A 21,356-nucleotide genomic window follows, 5' to 3' on the forward strand; every position below is an offset into this window, starting at 1 on the left:
AAACACTTTCATTTCTGTATCTGACTCCCCTCTCAGACTATAAACTTTGATATTTGATGAGAGCACAAAGCCTCATTTGTTTTGGTCCAAATATCCAGATATGTGAGTGGATGCATTCTACCAAGGAATGTCACCAAAGTTCACATCTGCTTATTCCACAGCATGAGGCATTGACCATTTGCCTCTCCCCATATAGTGTGAAGCAGTTTTCCTACATGAAAATAAATTGCTTCCGTCCAAAAAAATAATGTATTGAGCATGAACAACATAAAAGGTTCTCTGCTGGGTACCATGGAGGATGTAAAGATAAATAAATCAGTTCCTGCCCTTATGAGAACTTTACAGGCTCACATTCTTGTTTCCTGTTCTAAGATGTCAACCACAAGAAATCATTTCTAGTCTCTTCTTTGTCTGATCTCAGTTGCTTAAAAACGATAAAAGGATTGAAGGAGAGAAGAAGGATCTATCCTAGAAACAAGTTAGAGAACAAGGTGGACAAATGGAAACCGAGGAGGAAAAAATATGGAAAAGGGGAAAGAAAGAAAGAGCACTATGCTGAAGGAATCAATGAAGACAAAATTTCTGCAGAAAATCTAGGAAGAATTCAGTTAATTCTAAATAATTAGAATACAGTAGGCAATAGCCTTGGTGAGCAGAAAAAAAGAATTGGGTGGATACTGAATTAATAAAAAACTAGAAAGGGGAAAAAAATGTTTCCTCTGATTTCCAGCAAGTGCCAAGCCACCTTGGTCAAAGCACAGAATCTTTTTTTTTTTTTTTTAATGTTTATTTTTGAGAGAGAGAGACAGAGTGCAAGCGGGGAAGGAACAGAGAGAGACACAGAATCGGAAGCAGGCTCTGGCTCTGAGCTGTCAGCACCGAGACCAACGTGGGTAGAGCTGGAAGTCAGGAACTGTGAGATCATGACCTGAGCCAAAGTTGGAGGCTTAACCGACTGAGCCACCCAGGGACCCCTCAGAATCTTAAGTAATGTTTCAAAGAATTGTGAAGCATGTTATTTGGACAATGAAGGATGTGAATGTTACCTGAATAGGTCCTCTTACAGCCTGCTGCCTTCATTACTTGAGGCACCAGTTCTCAAACGATTGGGTCTCTGGACGCTTTACACTCTATCAAGGGCCCTATAGAGCCTTTACTTATGTGAATTATATCTGATTAGATCATATTACATATTAAAACTGAGATATTTTCAAAATATCATTCCAAATCAAGACAACAAAGTGTACTTTTTTGTTGTTTCCTCATACACTCAAAGAAAAGTTCAAGATTTCAAGATGTTTTTGCTTTTGTTTTTTTTTTTTAAATAATGAGGTTACAGTTATGCTGGCAGGTACGATCAAAGACAGCTAAATTACAGTAGTGAGAACAAATTAACTTTATTAATCTATAGAAACGTGCATATGGATACTTAAACCTACTACCATAGAAAACACGATAATATCCATACAGGCATTCTATTAGAGTGATGACACCATTCACGTCAAATGGCCTCTGGAAATTTCCGTTGTACAGTCGTGAGACAACGGAAGTGAAAAAGGCAAATCATGTCTTTTTACCCTAATGGAAATAGTTTTGACCTAGGAGACCCCTTGAAAGGATCTTAGAAACATCCCAAGACCTGGCGGACCACGATTTGAAAACCAATGTAATCGATTAGTTTTAAAGTCACTTCCCATTTCCTATTACTAGTGAAGTGTATTTTCTCTGGTGAATATTTTGTTTTCGTTCCCGGACCACCCTCTGAGAACCGCTGACCTAAAGTAACCACAAGACAGACCCCTAGCCCAGGGAAATCCAAAGCGACAAGCCCGCGGGATGCGCCGGGGGGCGCTCTGCTTACCACCGAGCACTTTTGAAAACGCCCCCTGAACTCGCAAGCAACGCCGGGTCTAGAAACCAGTCCAAAACCTGCCACCCGCGCGCCAAGGCGGGGCCAGAACTGGCTGCAGGCGGCCGGGCTCGCCCGAGGCTCCCCGCTGAACCTGCGGCGGCTCGGGAAGCACCCGCGGATCGCCCGCCCGCCGCAGGTAGGCCGGCCCCCGGGGAGGAGGAGCGCGGCGGGTGCTCCCCAGGTAGCCGCCTCCGCCCTCCCTCTCCCACTGCTCTGCTCCGCGGCCTCTCGGGATCAAGGCAGGAACTTAACGCCTCGCGTCCCCGGGCGCCCCTCCGCAGACCCCAGGCGCTTCCACGGCCCGAACGCGGAGGCCACTCCGGCCTTGCGGAGAGAGAGGCCGGGATTGTCCCCGAGATTTGGGGGTCGGGGACGCCGGGACGGAGGGTCTGGCGGCCGCAGGGACCACCCGCCGACGGGGCTTCGGCCCGGGAACTGCAGGAACATGCGCCCAGAGCCTCAGGTGCGGGGCCCGACGGCTTGGCTAGGGCCGGGAATGGGTTTCTCAGAGCGGGGCCCCCTCGGCGGACCGGGTCCGATTGGAACTGAAGGTAGAGGGCTGCCCGCGGCGACAGGTGTCGGCTCAGCAGTCGGCAGAGCACCGGGGGCGCAGCATTTGTCACTAGGCGCTCTCGGAGCCGCTTTCCGGGCGCGGGTCGGGCCCGGGTGACCGAAACCCGAGAGCGGGGCGCAGTCGGGCGGTTGCTGGGAGCGCAGCAGGTGGGTGACTCAGTTCCCACGAAAACTCAAAGCGCTGAGCCAAGGGCTTTTTTGACTTTTTGCTGTTGTTATTTTGTTTCAGTTTGTTTGGCAGTTACCAGACTATGTTTACACTTCTGGTTTTTCTCAGCCAACTGCGCATAGTTACCTTCGCGTTTCCTCATTGCACAAGAAGTCCAAAGGAGTCTGGGCATGCTGGAGAAGAAGGTAAGCATGGCCTCCGTTCCGAGGAACCCCCCTCCCACCCCGGAAACCCGAGCCACGTATTACAGATCTCCAGCGAGAAAGTGTAGTCTTTGAAATTACATGCCCCCATCAATCATAAAAAGCACCAAAATATCCCTTAGTTTAATTTGTGGTTTGTTTGGCAATGTTGTGGTTATGTTGGGTACAATTTATACAAATTTATTTCTGTAGGTTACTTTTGATAAATATATATTTAAGACCTTGTTTGTGGTTCACTGAATGGAAAGCCTGTTTCACCTTCTGAAAATCAGTGAGTGCCGTTTTTCTAGATGAGGCGATGTGGTAATTATAATGAGCATAATTACTTGTTCTTCCTGGAAGGATGGACAAGGAGTCCAGGATCTAGTCTGGACTTGTGATAAGACCCTGGGCAAGTTACTTAACCCTTCTCCACTTGAATTTCTTCCTCTGTAAATAGATGGGAGTGGAGAGTAGAACGATCCCTGAGGTGCTTTTTGACATCAAATTGTCTGATTATCTGGATGAAGTCAGATGGTTGTGGGAAGATTAGGCTTGGGGCTTGCTAACCTAGAATTTCATACCTTGCGGGTTCCAGGTCATAAACAGACTGGTTCCTGATCACATTTTAAAAGTCTATCTTAGACAAAAACAGACAAGAGGGGTGCCTGGGTGGCTCAGTTGGTTAAGCTTTGGACTCTTGGTTTCCGCTCTCTTGGTTTAGGTGAGTTCAAGCCCCACGTTGGACTCTGTGCAACAGTGAGGAGCCTACTTGGGATTCTCTCTCTCTCTCCCTCTCTTTCTGCCCCACCCCCACTTGCACTGTCTCTGTCTCTCTCAAAATAAATAAACTTTAAAAAAAGAAAAGTCAGAAAAGAAAAAAAATTGGCTTTGGTTTCAGCATCCTTCTCTCTGCCTAGCCATTATGCTTCCCTACCCAGTGCCAATATTTTGGATCTACTTCGTTCTCCACACATTCCTGTCCCTTGTTCCTTCTCATCAGATCTAGTCTCAGCTCATTTTCATTTGGGAAGGATCTGTTACACTAATACTCCTGGATAACTTATTAATGATTAATAAAGCTGAGTGTATTAAACCTTCCAGGAGGGTGTGTGTCTGTGTGTGCATGTGTGTGTGTGTGTGTGTGTGTATTTTAAGATAGGACATCTTAACCCAAAAGGATAGGTATCTTAACCCAAAGGAGTCAAACCCTAATAGCAGAATTCTAGGCAATGGATAAGCTAGCTAGTGAGTATAGGGACAGATTTTAGAAGGAGATCCTTCTCGGTGCCTCCCAAATTATACCGCATATGTAAGATTGAAGGTCTACACTCAGTGAGACCAGGTGCTGATCCCCAGTATGCTTATGAGTATATTCATTCATTCACATAATACAGACATAAAAGACATTCTCAAGGACATCACAGACTATGGAAGGAATTTAGAGATCATACTCGAGGGCAGAAGACTAGAAATATCTGTGGAAAATGTAAACAAGAAATCCTGTATTTCTTAAGTTTATTTATTTATTTATTTATTTATTTATTTAGAGAGAGAGAGAGAGAGAGAGAGAGAGAGAGCGCATGTGGGGGAAGGGCAGAAAGAGAGGGAGAGAGAGAATCCCAAGCAGGCTCGGAGGTGTCAGTGTGGAGCCCATTGTGGGGCTCAATCCCACAAACCTCAAGACCACACCTGAGCTGAAATCAAGAGTCAGATGCTTAACTGATTGAGCCACCCAGGTGCCCCAAGGAATCCTATATATTTAAAAAGCTAATTTGTTCAGTTAGTAATCACTTTATTATCACATACTATGTGCCAGGCCCAATGCTAGGTGCTGGAGATACAGCAGTGAAAGACTAGTCCCTGCCCTGGAAGACCTCTTCATCTGGCAAAGAGGGTAGGATGTAAAGAGATAATCTCCATAAGCTCTGTGACAGAGGTAGGGACAGAGAGCTCCAGAGAGAGGAAAGAATAGCAGTAACTCTGTCTCTGGAGAGTTGTATGGCACAGAAGCCAATAATAAGTGGCGATATGAAAAGTAACCAGGAAAATAAAGGACCTTCAGCTAAACTCTGATAAAGCCCAAGGGTGGAGTTGAAATGACTTAAAAGGAGTTTATTTAGAAAACATGGCATGAGAGAGGGAGAAGGAGAGAGGGAGCAAATAAAATCCCTGGGTTGGTGGGTTTGAAACATCGGAAAGCAGAGACAGCCTCTTAGGACAGCCTTAACTGGGAGAAATCAACATGGGAAGAGAACCTGAGGAGACAAATACAAAAGTACTAAGGACCGCATATCCTCCAGCAATGGGCGGAGGGAAAATAGGAACTCTCACAGGAAGTCCCGAATGCCCCAGGACCAGGAGGTTTGCTTCTTTGGATAACAAACAAATTCACAGTTACATAGGACCCAAACAACAAAGGACAGTATTTCTCCTAAGATCAAAAGGGTGGCAGGAACAAGTTTAATGAAGCACTGAAAGTCTGAGGTCAACCACTGATGGAATCAGAACTTTCACACTCAGGGAAGTGGCAAACAGCAGCCCCTGGAGGCCATGTTTAATTTGGGGGTGAAGATTTTACTGGCATAAGTATCATCCCAAGAACAATAAAACTGTTGATGATTCTCTCTTTCTTACTTTCCTTTCAAGTTGAAAGTAGTTCTATTGAATCCCATCTGGAGGGCACAGAGTGTTTTTTAAAAAAAATTTTAATGTTATTTTATATTTGGGGAGGGTGCAAAGAGAGCCAGAGACAGAATTTGAAGGAGGCTCCAGGCTCCAAGCTGTCAGCACAGAACCAAATGTGGGGTTTAAACCCACAAGCCGTGGAATCATGACCTGAGCCAAAGTCAGACACTCAACCAACTGAGCCACCCAGTCGCCCATGGAGAGCAGAGTATTTTTATAATTCAAATAACCTGCTTGAAGGAAAGACCAACAGTGAGAAATTTGCATTGCTTTCTTAACCAATAAAATGTAAAGATCTAGCCACATCTGAGAAATAGCAATACAAAAGCAGATTTCTAATTCTCCATTCTAAAATTAGATTTCATGTAGTAAGTATAGCTAAGTTAGGCAGGCCATGAGTTACTTCATCACTGGTTTAGTATTTTAAACCTACAATAAACTGAGTAATACCAGATTATACCTATGAATTGTTTTAACTAGTAGAATTTAGGTCCAAGAGTTTCTTCCCAACATAGAAAAGTTGAGTTCATTCATTCATTTAGTAAAGTTTTTTGAGTGCCTTGTATGTGTCAGGAACTGCATGCCTACTTGAATGAAATTTTTTCTTCTAGTGAGGGAAATAGTGGTAACAAGTAAGTGGGTAACACATATAAAACACCTGATGGTGATAAGTGCTATGGAGAAAAACAGAGTATAGTAAGGGACAGGGGAGTGCCAGAGGTGGGTGGGTGGGGATGGGAGTTAAGCTAACATTGAACAAAATCCTAAAGGAGATGGAAGAACAAACTGAAAGAAGAAAGTTCTGTTCAGGAGAAATAGCAAGTACAAAGGTGCAATGGAAGCCAGTCAGGCTACAACACAATGTTAAAAACAGACTGTAGGGAAGCAAGGCAACCCCTTCGAGGACCAATGTAAGAATCCCAATGAGAGATGATGGTGACTTGGAAATTTTTTCATTTTGTCTCTATTTGGTAGTAGCATAAAATCTATAAGAAGACAAGGGAGAATAAAGAATAGAAAGATTTCATCATACTGGTTGCCTTTTAGAATATTTTTTTCTTTTCTTTTCCTTTTAGAGAGAGAGAGAACACGAGCAGGGGAGAGGGGCAGAGGGAGAGAGAATCCCAAGCAGGTTCCATACTTAGCACAGAGCCCAACTTGGGGCTCGATTCCATGACCCTGGGACCAGGATCTGAGCCAAAATCAAGAGTCCAACACTCATCTAGGGGCGCCTGAGTGGCTCAGTCAGTTGAGCGTCCAACTTTGGCTCAGGTCAGGATCTCGCAGTTTGTGAGTTTGAGCCCTGCATTGGGCTCTGTGCTGACACCTCAGAGCCTGGATCCTATTTCAGATTCTGTGTCTCCCTCTCTGTGGCCCCTTCCCCACTCATGCTCTGTCTCTCTCTGTCTCTCAAAAATGAATAAACATTAAAAATTTTTTTAAAAAAAGGGAGTCCAACACTCATCTGACTGAGCCACCCATGCGCCCCTAGAATATTTCTGAAAACAGTTATCAACAGTGATTCCATTCTAGCTTCCCCACCACCCCAGTCCAAATAGCCCATACATGTTATTTATAACATAGATATGTATATGCTGGAATAATGCAGACCAATAGAAACATAATGTAAACCACATAAATAATTTAAAATTTTCTTTTTTTCTTTTCTTTTTTTTAATGTTTTTTCATTTTTGAGAGAGAGACAGAGCATAAGGCAGGAAGTGGCAGAGAGACAAAGACTCTGAAGCAGGCTCCAGGCTCTGAGCTATCAGCAAAGAGCCTGATGCAGGGGGCTGCAAGATCATGACCTGAGCCAAAGTCGGGACACTTAACCTACTGAGCCACCCAGGTGCCCCCCAAATTTAAAATTTTCTAATAACCATATTAAAAATGTAAAAATAATTGATAAAATTATATGTTTTTCATATATTTAATTTAAGCCATTATATCCTAAATATCATTTCCAAATATAAGCAATATAAGACATTGATATATTTCACTTTTTTAATTAAGTCTTTCGAATCCAGTGCATATTTTACATTTATAGCACATCTCAATTCAAACTGGCCGTAGTTCAGTTCTCAATAGCCATATGTGTGCCTAATGGCTATTGTATTGTACAAAATAGCACTATAAGATTCAGACCTATTTGGAAAGGTGATTGATTAGTGGAAAAAAAATATCTTGGACAAGGTGTGACTGTTCTCAAGGGACTAAGAATAAATGGCTAACCTGAGATCATTCACAAATCAATATTAATCTTTCAAGCCATGCTCTCTCATTAGTACTCAGTATTTCAGTCGCCCACTTTAATATATTCTTCCTGTATAGTAATGGTTAGCAGTGAGAAATACCAAATTCTTTTAAGCATTTGTCGTAGTTTTCACAGTTTCTGAATTCCAGTCTTGGTAATGTGACCTGGAACAAGATTTCTTTTTTTTTTTTTTTAATGTTTATTATTTATAGTATGCATGAACACAGAAGGGAAGGGGCAGAGTCCCAAATAGGCTCCTCACTGTCAGTGCAGAGCCCCATGTGGACTTGATCTCAGGAATCGTGAGATCAGGGGCGCCTGGGTGGCGCAGTCGGTTAAGCGTCCGACTTCAGCCAGGTCACGATCTCGCGGTCCGTGAGTTCGAGCCCCGCGTCAGGCTCTGGGCTGATGGCTCAGAGCCTGGAGCCTGTTTCCGATTCTGTGTCTCCCTCTCTTTCTGCCCCTCGCCCGTTCATGCTCGGTCTCTCTCTGTCCCAAAAATAAATAAACGTTGGAAAAAAAAAAATTAAAAAAAAAAAAAAAAAAAAAAAAAGGAATTGTGAGATCATGGCCTGAGTGGAAATCAAGAGTCAGTCGCTTAACCGACTGAGCCACCCAGGTGCCCCAGGAGGAAGATTTTTTAAGCATTCTTTGTGTGATGCCAGAATGAGTTTTAAGTTTGTGGGTTTTTAAAATACTGCCATGGTGGGACATTTTGGTTTTGTGTCAACCTGTGCTAAACTCTATCGTGTTTACCATTTACCTTCCCAGAAAAGATAGAGGGAGTCTTATAAAGTATTGGAGACACATATTTGGAGGGTAGGTAGAAGGAACTAATTCTTTAGGAGGGACTGAATGTCTTTTTTTTTTTTTTTAATGTTTATTTATTTTTAAGAGAGAAACAGAGAGTGACAGAGCACAAGCGAGGGAGGGGCAGAGAGAGGAGAGAGAGGGAGACACAGAACCCAAAGCAGTCTCCAGGCTTGAGCCAGCCCAACATGAGGCTTGAACTCACAAACCGTGAGATCATAACCTGAGCCACCCAGGTGTCCTGGGGCTGAATGTCTTTTAATTAATCTTATAATTAACCTATAATTTTATTAACTTAGAAATTTAAAATTTTATAAGTTTTTAGTATAAACTTGCTCTAAAATTTTTAACATATTGGGATGCCTGGGTAGGTCAGTTGGTTGGGCATCCGACTTTGGCTCAAGTCATGATCTCACACTTTGTGAGTTTGAGTCCTACGTTGGGCTCTGTGCTGACAGCTCAGAGCCTGAAGCTTGCTTCAGATTCTGTGTCTCCCTCTCTCTCTTCCCCTCCCCTGCTCGTGCTCCATCTCTCTCAAAAATAAGTAAACAATGGGGCGCCTGGGTGGCTTGGTCGGTTAAGCGTCCGACTTCGGCTCAGGTCATGATCTCACGGTCCATGAGTTCGAGCCCTGCGTCCGGCTCTGCGCTGACTGCTCAGAGCCTGGAGCCTGTTTTGGATTCTGTGTCTCCCTCTCTCTCTGCCCCTCCCCTGTTCATTCTCTGTCTCTCTCTGTCTCAAAAATAAATAAACGTTAAAAAAAATTTTTTTAAATAAATAAACATTAATTTTTTTTTTTTAAATTAGGGGCGCCTGGGTGGCTCAATCACTTGAACATCCAACTTTGGCTCAGATTATAATCTCACAGTTCATGGGTTTAAACCCCAAATCAGGCTCTGTGCCAACAGCTCAGAGCCTGGAGCCTGCTTTAGACTCTGTCTCCCTCTCTGTCTCTTCGCCTTCCCTGCTCACACTCTGTCTCTCTCTCTCTCTCTCTCTCTCAAAAATAAATAAACATTAAAAAATTTTTTAATTAAAAAAATTAATGTAAATGTATGAATTTATAATTTTAAAACATAAAAAGATCTTAGTAATTATTTAGTTCATTTTCCAATTTTACAAATGAAGAAATAGCAAACCAGAGATGTAAGTGACTATCCCAGGATACACAGCCAATAGCTAAGCCAAATCAAAACCGAGAATCTCTGTCTTCTCTTAGTCCAATACTCTGTCCATGACACCAAACTAATTTTTCTCAGTCAAGATAATAGAGAGCTAACCCTTTAGAAGTAGAATAGTCTGACCTGTCATTTCTTGGAAATGCTATTGTCTGGAGGGAAAAGTGATGTTTAAATAATTTTAATTTATGCTAATAATTTGGACATAAATCAAAATTATACTTATGCTAGTATATGTATTTCATATTTAACAGAAATTATTTTTACTGATGAGATTTCTTTTTGTCAGGACTTAAAACCATACAAGAAAATTTGGTATAATCTTACATCAAGAGAATTATTCACTTTTCCACAGTTAAAACAGAAATTTTCTGCCCTATTTTTATCAACCTTTGAAATCTTTCTACTTCTTTATTAGTCTTCACATCAAAAGAAGAAGCAAACCTTTTCATACGTAGACACCTCCTATACAATAGATTTGATTTGGAGCTCTTCACGCCCGGTGACCTAGAAAGAGAGTGCATAGAAGAACTTTGTAATTATGAGGAAGCCAGAGAAATTTTTGTGGATGAAGACAAAACGGTAATTTGGTTGATAATGTCAATTGACTGGAAATTATTATTATTAAATGATACTTAAAGTGTGACTCTCAGTCATCAGAGATTTTATGGTTAAAATAAAATCAAGATTGTATACCTGTTACCCCTCTTTACTTCTTTAAAATGATAATTAAGCTATTTAAACTTGGTTTTTATATTTAATTAAATGGGCTTGTAGTAATTAGCAAGTTGTCAATTATGCTATGATTTTGTGTGTTTAATGTTTATATTCAAAAACAATTATAAGGCAGAGTGAATTAAATTTTAAGATATTATTTGAGTTAGTTCTCGGACTCTTAGTTAGCTTCAATCATTCTAGACTCAGAAATTTTCCTATCAGTGACCTTATCTTTTGTGATTACTGTTATGTATTAACAATCTATTATGTCAACTGCTCTGCCAAAGAGTGAAGATACAAAATATATAGTCTCTGCATTCAGGAGTTTATTGTTTGGTATATCTGTGTAATTCAAGGGAAAAAACTTTCAGAAGTTCTCCCTTTTTTAATTTATTTTGAAGGGGGTGGGGAGGGACAAAGAGGGAGAATCCCAAGCAGGCTCTACACTGTCATTGCAGATCCCGACTCAGGGTTCGATCTCATAAACCGTGAGGTCATGAACTGAGCCAAAATCAAGAGTCAGACACTCAACTGACTGAGCCACCCACATGCCCCCTAGATGTTCTCCTTTAAAATAGAATTAAATCCTACCTATTAATCTTGGAACAGTACAAAAAAAAAAAAAAAAAGAAAATGGACAGCACTATCCCTGTATAACCTGGCACATTCTTAAAGAATGTTAAGTGATCCAAATTCTTTACTTTTGTAAATTAAATAACAGCTCCTTTTTCCCTTCCTCAAGAGTCCTGTTTTACTCTTTGGTCAATAAGAGCTCTAGGTATCCTTCAAATGCAGATATTAATGGAACTTAGTTCCTTTTTCTTCTAAAATTGCTCCCAGCCTCTCATTCCCCACTGATATCTGCCACATCTTTTGGAGAAAGAAAACAAAGTCTGTACCTTGCAGTTGTGCCTGTTGAAATTTTATTCTGTTTGTCACAAACCCATTGAATGATTTTATCATGGTTCCTTAAAATCTGCTTCATTCTCTCAAGAAACACTGAACTTACAGAATCTCAGGGATGTCTTTCTCAATCAATACCTTTCAATAAAATCTAGCAAACTTAGGGCCCCCCTAGCACAGAAAAGTTCAGACTCCTTTTCAAACTTGGTAATGGGTCCACGGTTTCAGCTCCCACCTTTGGTGCTGTCACCGACTCACTGATAGTTTCACCTGATGCCTGAGTGGGGACTCTGAGCAGGTGAAGGGAGAACAGCAGGGTACAGCAGTGGGGAGCTGGCACGGCCAGTAATCCCCTGACCAATTTCAGAGTTGGGAGAAACAGTGGTGGGTGTTAGTGCTTTAGTTAGAATGAGTCACACCCTCTAGCTTGAATAAACTGGTGTCTTACCTGTGGCACATGCCAAGAATTTACCACCCCTGTGTGGGTCATTGGGACCAAATGAAATGATAATAAAACAATGAAATAAACTTGGCACGTTTGCTTTTCTCTTAGATGGCATTTTGGCAAGAATATTCCATCAAAGGACCAACCACAAAATCAGGTAAGGCAAGAATTGACCAAATTTAATGTTTTTCCCACCCTCTCTCTGTTATAATACATTTTAGTTTCATTGTTTGAGTTTGGTTGTTGCTCAACATACATACCATGTAAACCCAGGGAAGATTTCTCAATTATACACTGGGCTATCTAAGACAGAGGAAGCCACGTTCATCTTTACACACTGAAAATCAAGTTTGGTGAGATACTAGGGAAATGAGATAATAGGCTTAAAGGTGTTTTAAACAACTCAGCTAAGTCGAGACTTGCACAGAATAAAAGTAGGACTCCATTAGTTCCAAGTAGTAAGCTATTTTAATTTTTTTTTCTCTTTTACCATTACAAGTGAGTGGAATACTTCTGCTACTAGGTAAATTAAGAGTGTTAGAATTAAGTAACTTCTACAGAGGGGAGATCCTTTATTTTATCTATATTTATCATTTGTAGCTGCTTTTTAGTCAAGTCTTCTTTGCCAACTCTTTCATTCCCCTCAGGTAGAGCCCCAGCACTGAGGAGACTTTATTACATTGCTATGCTAGTGTTTCTTAGTACATTTATCTGTGTATTTAATGCTGAAATGTGCCTAGTTAGACAAAGAATGTTTTGTTTAGTATTTTTTTAAGTTTATTTACTTATTTAGTAATCTCTACACCCAACATGGGGCTTGAACTCATGACCCTGAGATCAGGAGCCACCCGTTCTTCCAACTTGGCCAGCCAGGCACCCTAGAATATGTTTAGTCTTAAATACTATTCATCTAATATGATCTGTTTAAAGTAAATGAGGGACACCTGGGTGGCTCAGTTGGTTGAGCATCCAACTCTTGATTTCAGCTCAGGTTGTGATCCTAGGGTCGAGGGATTGAGCCCCATGTTGGGCTCCACGCTGAGTGTAGAGCCTGCTTGTGATTCTCTCTCTGTCTCTGGAAATAAAGAAATAAACTTAAAAAAAATTAAATAAAATAAATGAAATTATAACTAGGACTTTTAGGAAGTGCCATTTACAAATTTTTCGGGTCATGTCGCTAACACAAAGACTTTTTAGAAAAATCAATATTATTAGATGCTTAATAGTATGTTTAGATCCAGTGTTAAATTTATTGAAATCATAGGTAGTGCTTTCCAGTTAGTATATATTTTTAATGATTTTAAAATATTAAATAAATATTAACTAAATGACTTCTCTTAAGATGGCAACAGAGAAAAAATTGATGTCATGGGCCTTCTGACTGGATTAATTGCTGCTGGAGTATTTTTGGTTATTTTTGGATTACTTGGTTACTATCTTTGTATCACCAAGTGTAACAGGCAACAATATCCAGGGTAAGTACCAAGTAAAAACATTTAATTCACTATTATACATTCTATATTGTTATTTTATTAAAAAAATTTTTGTAATGTTTATTTATTTCGAGAAAGAGAGAGCGTAAGCATGGGAGGGACCAAGAAAGGCGGGGAGAGAGAATCCCAAGCAGGCTCTGCACTGCCAGAGCAAAGCCCAATGCAGGGCTTGATCCCACGAACCACAAGATCATGACCTGAGCTGAAACCAAGAATCAGATGCTTAACCAAGTGAGCCACCCAGGCACTCCTCTATGTCGTTATTTTTAAATGCATAAAAGTGGCTGCCTGTTTTTTTTAAGTAAATTTTTTATTTTGGAATAACTTTAGATATACAGGAAAGTTGCCAAGATAATGCAGAGTTTTCCCATCCTTCATCCACTTTCTCTCATTGTTAACATCTCACATCTCACACTCCCAGAGAACATTTGTAAAACAAACAAACCAACAATGGTATGTTACTGTTAACTAAACTTTAGACCTTATTCAGATTTCACCAATTTTGCCATTCATGTCCTTTTTTTGCTCTAGGACACAGTCAAGATACCACACTGCATTTAGTTGACATGTCCCTCTGGTCTCCTCTAGTCTGTGACAGTGGTTTGGTTGCCTAATTTAACACTTACATAAACAATCTATTGACGCTATTTCCAAGGTTCTTCAAAAGAATATAAGAGAATTCACAAGTGTCAACTTGAGTGTTTAATATTTCCTTCTCAAGGGGAAGGCAGATACCAGTGTCCTCACATTGTTTCCAGAAGCAAGAAGTCCCATCATTTACTCCGAGTCCCAGTATGAGCAGATCTAGCCATGTGGCTACCCAATGAAATCAGTGTAACTCGTTTTAAATTCAAACATTTTTATTGATATTTTAAATAAAAATGAATGAAATAAAATGGTTACCACTTGAAGATAATAGCGCATTAATAAAGCTTCATAAGGCTTCATAAAACCCATAATTGTTTAGATAATAGAATCTCAGCATCCTCATAAAAATGAAAAGTTATTCTCTTCTATATTATCTCTATTACCTTCTCAGTAAGTGTAGATGAGTAAGTGTAACAATAACCTCATTTAAAAAAAAGTACTAAGTGCTAAACAGGCTATTTGAAATTGATGCTTACATATCCCTATTCACACTTTCAAAATCTATGAAAAGCTCATGACCATGACCAGGTGATGAAAGAGTTATGCAAATGGTGGTGATGGTTGAATAACATTGTGAATATAATTAATGCCACTAAGTTGCAACACTTAAAAATGGTTAAAAATGGCAAATTTTATGTTATATATATTTTGCCACAATAAAAATTTTTTCTTCATCGTAAATTAAGAGTTTAGGACAACAAATGTGGAATTAGGATTCATCTACTGGAGAATAAAAACTAAAGCCATGGGGTGCCTGGCTGACTCAGGTTGGTAAAGCATGTGACTGTTGATCTCAGGATCATGACTTTGAGCCCCACGTTGGGCATAAATATTACTTAAAAAAAAAAAAAACTGAAGCCACGATAGTAGGCAAATATTGTAAGTGTGACGAAAAGACAGATGGAAAAGGACAGAGCCTTCAAGGATGCCCACAACAAAGGTGCAGAAAGAGGGTGGAGGACAGGGGCAACATATATTGTAATTCTATCCCCAAGCTGGAATTCCTGAACAGCTCCCTGAGGCATTAACATGACCTGTGCGCATGGACAAAGGAGTTTGTCAGAGAGCTCTGTAAATCCTGGAAAATTTTGAGAAACGAGAGAAAGTAAGGAAGAACTTACTTAATTCTTCTTAAGCCACTATCTTTTAAGCTGAGAGACTTTTATTAATTTACCTTATTTAATATAGAAAATGAGCAAGGTCTTTCCATTTTCTAGGACTTTTGACTAATATTTTATTCAGGGTGGCTTTCTCCACAAGTAGGGGAGGGAGTCCTGTAAACTCACAGGCTAATGAAGATACAGGCAAAATTGACTATGGAGACTCTTCTTGCCTTTTATCTTTCTTTTCCACCCCATTCATAATGTCTTTCCCAAAAGGTTCGTGTATACCCTCATGTTTAATAATTGCACTCAAGGTCTGTGATAGCCTAGCCATTATTCAGTGTCCTCATGCATGGCGTTTTCTTCTCTTTTGTTTTTCTTCATTTTTCTACTATGTATGTTTTCTGTGTATGTTATTGTAAAATTTAAAAACCCTGAATATCTCTTATTTTATTTTTTAAAGTTTATTTATTTATTTAAGTAATCTCTATACCCACCATGGGGGCTTGAACTCTTGACTTCGAGATCAAGAGGTTGCATGCTTTACCAACTGAGCCCGCGAGGCACCCGTAATATCTCTTTATTTTGTATTTTTGAATGTTTATCCATTTTTGAGAGAGAGAAAAAGAGCACAAGGGGGGGAGGGGGAGGCAGAGGGGGAGACAGAGGCTCTGAAGTGGGTTCCATGCTGACAGCACAGAGCCCGACACAGGGCTCGAACTCAAGAACTGCAAGATCAAGACAAATAAAGTTGCTTCCTGGAAAGAAAAAAAAAAAACTGCAAGATCATGACCTGAGCCAAAGTCCGATGCTCAGCTAAGTCACCCAGGTGCCCATCTCCTATTTTGAAAGCAGTATTAGTGAGGTGCCTGGCTAGCTCAGTCCATAGAGTGTGTAGAGTCTTGATTTTGGGGTTTGAGTTCAAGCTCCACGTTGGGTATAGAGATTACTAAGAATAAATAAATAAACTTTAAAAAATCATTAAAAACAGAAGTAGGATTAGTTATTAATGTTAGTGTAGTATAATGCTATACAGTTCACACATCATTTTTACATCTGTTTTCTCACTTTGATCCCCAAAACAACCTTTTGAATTTTAGGGGACATTAAAAACTAGGTTTATGAGATATTCTCTTATTTGGGGATTAACTTTTAAACACTCACTAAAGTACTTTTCATCTGTTATCCCAAGAAATTCTTCTAGCAGAGTTATTTGTTCTCTTTCTGTATTTTGCAAGTCTGGAAATGCGGGAAGGGTGAGGAAATATTTGAGAAAGAAAAAAGTAAAAAATAAGATTATTGTCAGAAAAGTTGTCTCATTCCTCTGTCCAAACATACCAAGAAATGGGAAATAAGATCTTTTCATTTCTTTGTTCCTGTATTTTATGGAGAAAAATGGGCATAAGATGATGTCAGTTTATTTGAAATGTTATTGGTGCATACTTTCTGATATGAATCATTTAAGATGTATATAAGAAATCACTGTGTAGATTATTTAATAATTTTTATATTGTCTCTATATCTTTAAAGTTTGTTTGTTTTGTGAGAAAGAGAGAGAGGGCATGAGCCCGTACACTCACGCACAAGCAGGAGTGGGGCAGAGACAGAGGGAGAGAGAGAATCCCAAGCAGGCTCCATGCTGTCATCTCAGAGCCCAATATAGGGCTCAAACCCATGAACTGTGAGATCATGACCTGAGTCGAAATCAAGAGCCTTACATGTAACCGACTGAGCCACCCATGTGCCTCTGTCTCTATATGTTAAAATTTGAAAGTAGACACGGAAAATTTTATTTGTTCAAATAAAACACTTGTCTCTCCTATTCTCTGTCAGCAAACAAATAGAACTTTTGGTCATAAGCTAATGAAGGTGGCAAGTGACTAGCCTACCATGACTATGTTCCAGATTTCTGGCAGATGAGGAATTGTGTGGAGTCCTCTAAGTAAACTTGTGATGGATGCTCTCAGTCACCCCCAGCTAACTGAAAGGCTAGTCATCCTGTCTCCTTCCCTCTAGTTTCATATCTCATTATTACCTCCAAGGAAAAGGTGTTCCAAGGTGCAAATTGACTGCCTTGGTTTGGAAAAGTTTCCAGTATTTTGCATCTGCTTAACTCTTATTAGGAAGAATATTGTAAATATTGTCTAGAAGTTGGGGATTAACCTATGAATTCTAACTATCTTATCAGCCATAGCTCTATGAACTTGATTTACACATAAGTGCTTCATGTACAGCCCACTTCACAGTCTAAACAGATAAATTTACTAATGTTTAAATTATAATTGGTAATTCAATAGTGAGAAGGGAAAACAAAGTTTCAAAACACTAGACCTGTGTTGCATATTAATTTTCATTGGCTGGTGTAGCTGACAAAGTTTTGTGAAAATGGTGGGGCTTGAACTAGGCCATATTTTTTAAAATTGTTGGTCTTAGGTCAATGGAGTGTGGAAAAGACAATAATCTGAGAAAGCAAACAATGCCAGTGAAAACACAGAGGCAGGACAGAGAATTCATTGCACATAGTACTTTCGCAAGAGCAAAAAGCTGTAAAAAATAAGGTGAGGCCAGGATAAGGGAGGCTCTAAAAAGGAGGCATGGAGTTGAACTTGACTCAGTGGAAAGTAGGCTTCAGGTTACACTTTTGCAGGGAAGAGGGACATGACAGAAGTGCTGTTTAGGAGGAATGGACCAGGCAGCAGGACTGCAGGGGCAATAGGAGAGAGACAGGCATCACCTGTTGTGATTATCTCTGTGACATCACTTCCCTTGGCTTGGAGTAATGCTGCCTTTCAACAAGAAAAGATTTGGTTTCACAACATATTTTGAGAAAGTTCTCTGTCAGGAGTGGGAGAAAAAGGGAATTAGTATGTTTTGAGCCCTTATTATAGTGTTCCAGACACTGCTTAGATACTTTAAATATGACATCTTTCTGAATCCACACAATACAACTCTGTTGAGGTAGCTATCATTATCCACATTTTATTGAGGAGGAAACTGAGTTAGATTACTTGCCTTTGGTCACGTAGCTATGAAATGATAGGATCCAGTTTCATACCTGTGTCTGACTCCAAAACGCTTGCTCTTTCATCAGAGTTTATGTGTAAAATAAAACTGTTGTTATAGTAATAACAACAACTTTTATGAAAAGTTCAACTTTTGATAAGCTTTTGATCAACTTTTATCAACATAGTCAGTTGGGTTTTATACTATTGCCATTTTAACCTAAAATGCTGCCTTTCTAGATCTAACTGCAGTCTCTCCGTTTAGTTCTTCAGCCACCTATGTAAGAAGGGGCCGGCACACTCCCTCTATCATTTTCAGAAGACCTGAGGAGGCTGCCTTGACTCCATCACCACCTTCCGTAGAGGACACAGGATTACCTTCTTATGAGCAGGCAGTGGCACTGACCAGAAAACACAATGTTTCCCCACCGCCACCATATCCCGGGCCAGCAAAAGGGTTTCGAGTATTTAAAAAGTCTATGTCGCTCCCATCTCACTAAGCCCATCATGGTGAAAAAGGAGATTCATGTTATTTGAATGGTTTGTTTTCACTGAACCAAAGAGACATGTCATATCAGCCTTTATGACAAACTCTAAGGACAAAGAAAGAATAAGCATGTGTACAACACCACAGAAGTTCTGTTGGCATCTTGGACCTGAACTTGATCATTATCAGCTTGATAAGAAACTTTGATTCCATGTCCTTGCAGTAAAGAAGAGAGCACTTTTTTGTTTATTTTAATGGTTCAAAAACTCTGTTATGGATGCCATAGCTAGAACTAGTAAATATCCTTTATACAGATAAAGGTTATAGATTTCTTGCATTGAATATAAAAAAAAAATGATTTCTGATCAGTAGATTACCAAAGTCAGCATATTGGACTCACCCTTTATTAAGATTTCTTTTTGGTTGGAAATACTTTACAAAATTTGATACTTCAGTATAAATTGGTGGCCTTAATCACTGGGTTTTACATTTTAAATAATTGCATAGTATTGAACCATAATTTGTAGGTTTTAGTTGTTAACAATTGCTGTCAGTCATGTTTTGCTATGGGGAGTAGGGAGTAATTTAAAGAAAAATCACTTGCTAGAGAGTTAGTTCTTCAGAGGGTATAGGGTTGCAATGGCAAGGATTTGCAAGGGCTGTAATACTGTCAAATAAATACATAGGCTTCAAATCTAGGAGTGACTAGAACTTGATAAAGTTGCCCATTCTACTGACATATCCATTTTCATTGCTAAATTATCTATGTATCACTATATATAATTATTTATCTTGAAAATGTGTTGAAGTTTATAAATAATAGTTTGAGAACCTAGAAAAATTAATTTACTTTTCTGCTATTAAAATAATGCTGACTAAGGGGCGCCTGGGTGGCTCAGTTGTTTGAGTGTCTGACTTCGGCTCAGGTCGTGATCTCACAGTTCATGGGTTTGAGATCCACATCGAGCTCACTGCTATCAGCATGAAGCCTGCTTTGGATCCTCTGTCTCCCTCTCTCTCTGCCCCTCCCCTGCTTTGCTCTCTCTCAAAAATAAACATTTAAAAAAATAAAATAACCTTTTAAAAAATAATAATAATACCGACTAAAGTTATCAACAACCCCTTGTACCTCTTAATGTCTAGACCCAAAACATCATAAGTAATCGTTTTAACCTATACTTTTTGTCTCTTCTTCTAATTGTAGATATGACTAGTCTTCCTTAAGAATGTAGTAGAATATAAGCTATAAACCTCTGGAATGAGTGTGTTTGCACACATTTATGTAAGTGGGTGTGGATGTAAATGTGAATTTGTTTTCTCTTTGCAGGAACTTAAGAAACAACATACTCCTGACAAATAAAATAGAAAATTCTGTTCTTTTTGTTTTGCTAGGCATTGCATTTTCCAGTTATTTAAGACCATGTGTAAAATTGTATTTCGTTTTATAATTTTTACAGAAGTGAAACTAAAACCCACATGTATTTGGTAATTCCTTCCAATTAAATGTTTACAAAGTATAAATTATCATTACAATATGTGTGTGTGAGTGTATATGTCTCTCTTTTAAGACAACATGATCTTAAGGCGGATATAAGCAAGACCTTAATCATTTCAGACTGCAACCACTTTATCCTTCTAGATTATGGGATCTCTTCAGTTGCTTGGCACAAAGAAATCATCTAGCAAAATTTAGGTATAATTTTAAAAAGTAGTCTTTTTACTTTTTTATTTTTATTTTTTTAATATGAAATTTATTGTCAATTGGTTTCCATACAACACCCAGTGTTCATTCCAACAGGTGCCCTTCTCAGTGTCCATCACCCACCCTCCCTCCCTCCCACTCCCCATCAGCTCTCAGTTTATTCTCAATTTTTAAGAGTATTTTTATTTTTTTAAAGATTTTATTTTTAAGTAATCTCTACACCCACTGTGGGATTCAAACTCACAGCCCCAAGGTCAAGAGTTGTATGCTCCACAAACTGAGCCAGCCAGGCACCCCAGGAAAAGAAGTCTTAAAAAATTTTTTTAATCTTTATTTTACGTAGGTTCCATGCCCAACGTGAGGCTTGAACTCACAACCTTGAGATCAAGAGTCACGTGCTCCACTGACTGAGCCAGCCAGGTACCCCAAAAGTAGTCTCTTTAAAATGTCCTATATTACTTATAAAAATTTTGCCATTATGGGGCACCTGGCTGGCTTAGTCAGTAGAACATGCAAGTCTTGATCTGGAGGTCATGAGTTTGAGCCCCACATTTGGTGTAGAGATTATTTAAAAAAAAAGAAAATTACTATTAATCATACCTTGACTTTCCATAGGTACTTTTCTGATGTAACTTTGCACTTTGCCCTTATTTTAATTTTCTTTAAAATGTCAGAGGCAGGGGCACCTGGGTGGCTCTGTCAGTTAAGTATCCAAATTCAGCTCAGGTCATGATGTCATGGTTTGTGAGTTCGAGCCCCACATCGGGCTCTGTGCTGACAGCTTAGAGCCTGGAGCCTGTTTAGGATTTTGTGTCTCCCTCTCTCTCTGCCCCTCCTCCACTCACACTCTGTCTCTGTCTCTGTCTCAAAAATAAGCATAAATAAATAAATAAATAAATAAGAACTTAAAAGAAATAAAAAATAAAATGTCAGAGGCAAATTCTACTTTGCTCATTTTGTAGCAGTCAGACTGAGGTGTAGAAGGATAACTTGCCCTAAATCTAACATGTTGGTGAGAGCTAGGTTTAGAAAGGGCAAGCACACTTTTCCAGGCCCATCTCATACCTATAGAATTATGCTGTCTCAAATT

At 39.6% G+C, this 21,356-nt stretch overlaps 1 protein-coding gene across 2 annotated transcripts; it reads left to right on the forward strand.

Moving 5' to 3' along the window:
- The first annotated feature begins 1,914 nt into the window (after positions 1-1,914).
- PRRG4 (proline rich and Gla domain 4) lies at positions 1,915-19,522 on the forward strand. Of its 2 annotated transcripts, none has more exons than XM_003993140.4 (6): positions 1,915-2,048; positions 2,715-2,839; positions 10,185-10,348; positions 11,940-11,988; positions 13,174-13,306; positions 18,343-19,522. In XM_003993140.4, the coding sequence occupies exons 2-6, from the start codon at positions 2,737-2,739 to the stop codon at positions 18,575-18,577; spliced, it is 684 nt and encodes a 227-aa protein (XP_003993189.2). In that variant the 5' UTR covers positions 1,915-2,048; positions 2,715-2,736; the 3' UTR covers positions 18,578-19,522. The 2 variants fall into 2 exon arrangements, with proteins under 2 accessions (XP_003993189.2, XP_019667794.2); XM_019812235.3 differs by lacking the exon at positions 1,915-2,048 and adding an exon at positions 2,242-2,375.
- Positions 19,523-21,356: the final 1,834 nt, after the last annotated feature.

The sequence above is a fragment of the Felis catus genome, chromosome D1, assembly GCF_018350175.1.
Source record: "Felis catus isolate Fca126 chromosome D1, F.catus_Fca126_mat1.0, whole genome shotgun sequence".
In the NCBI taxonomy this organism is placed as follows: Eukaryota; Metazoa; Chordata; class Mammalia; order Carnivora; family Felidae; genus Felis; species Felis catus.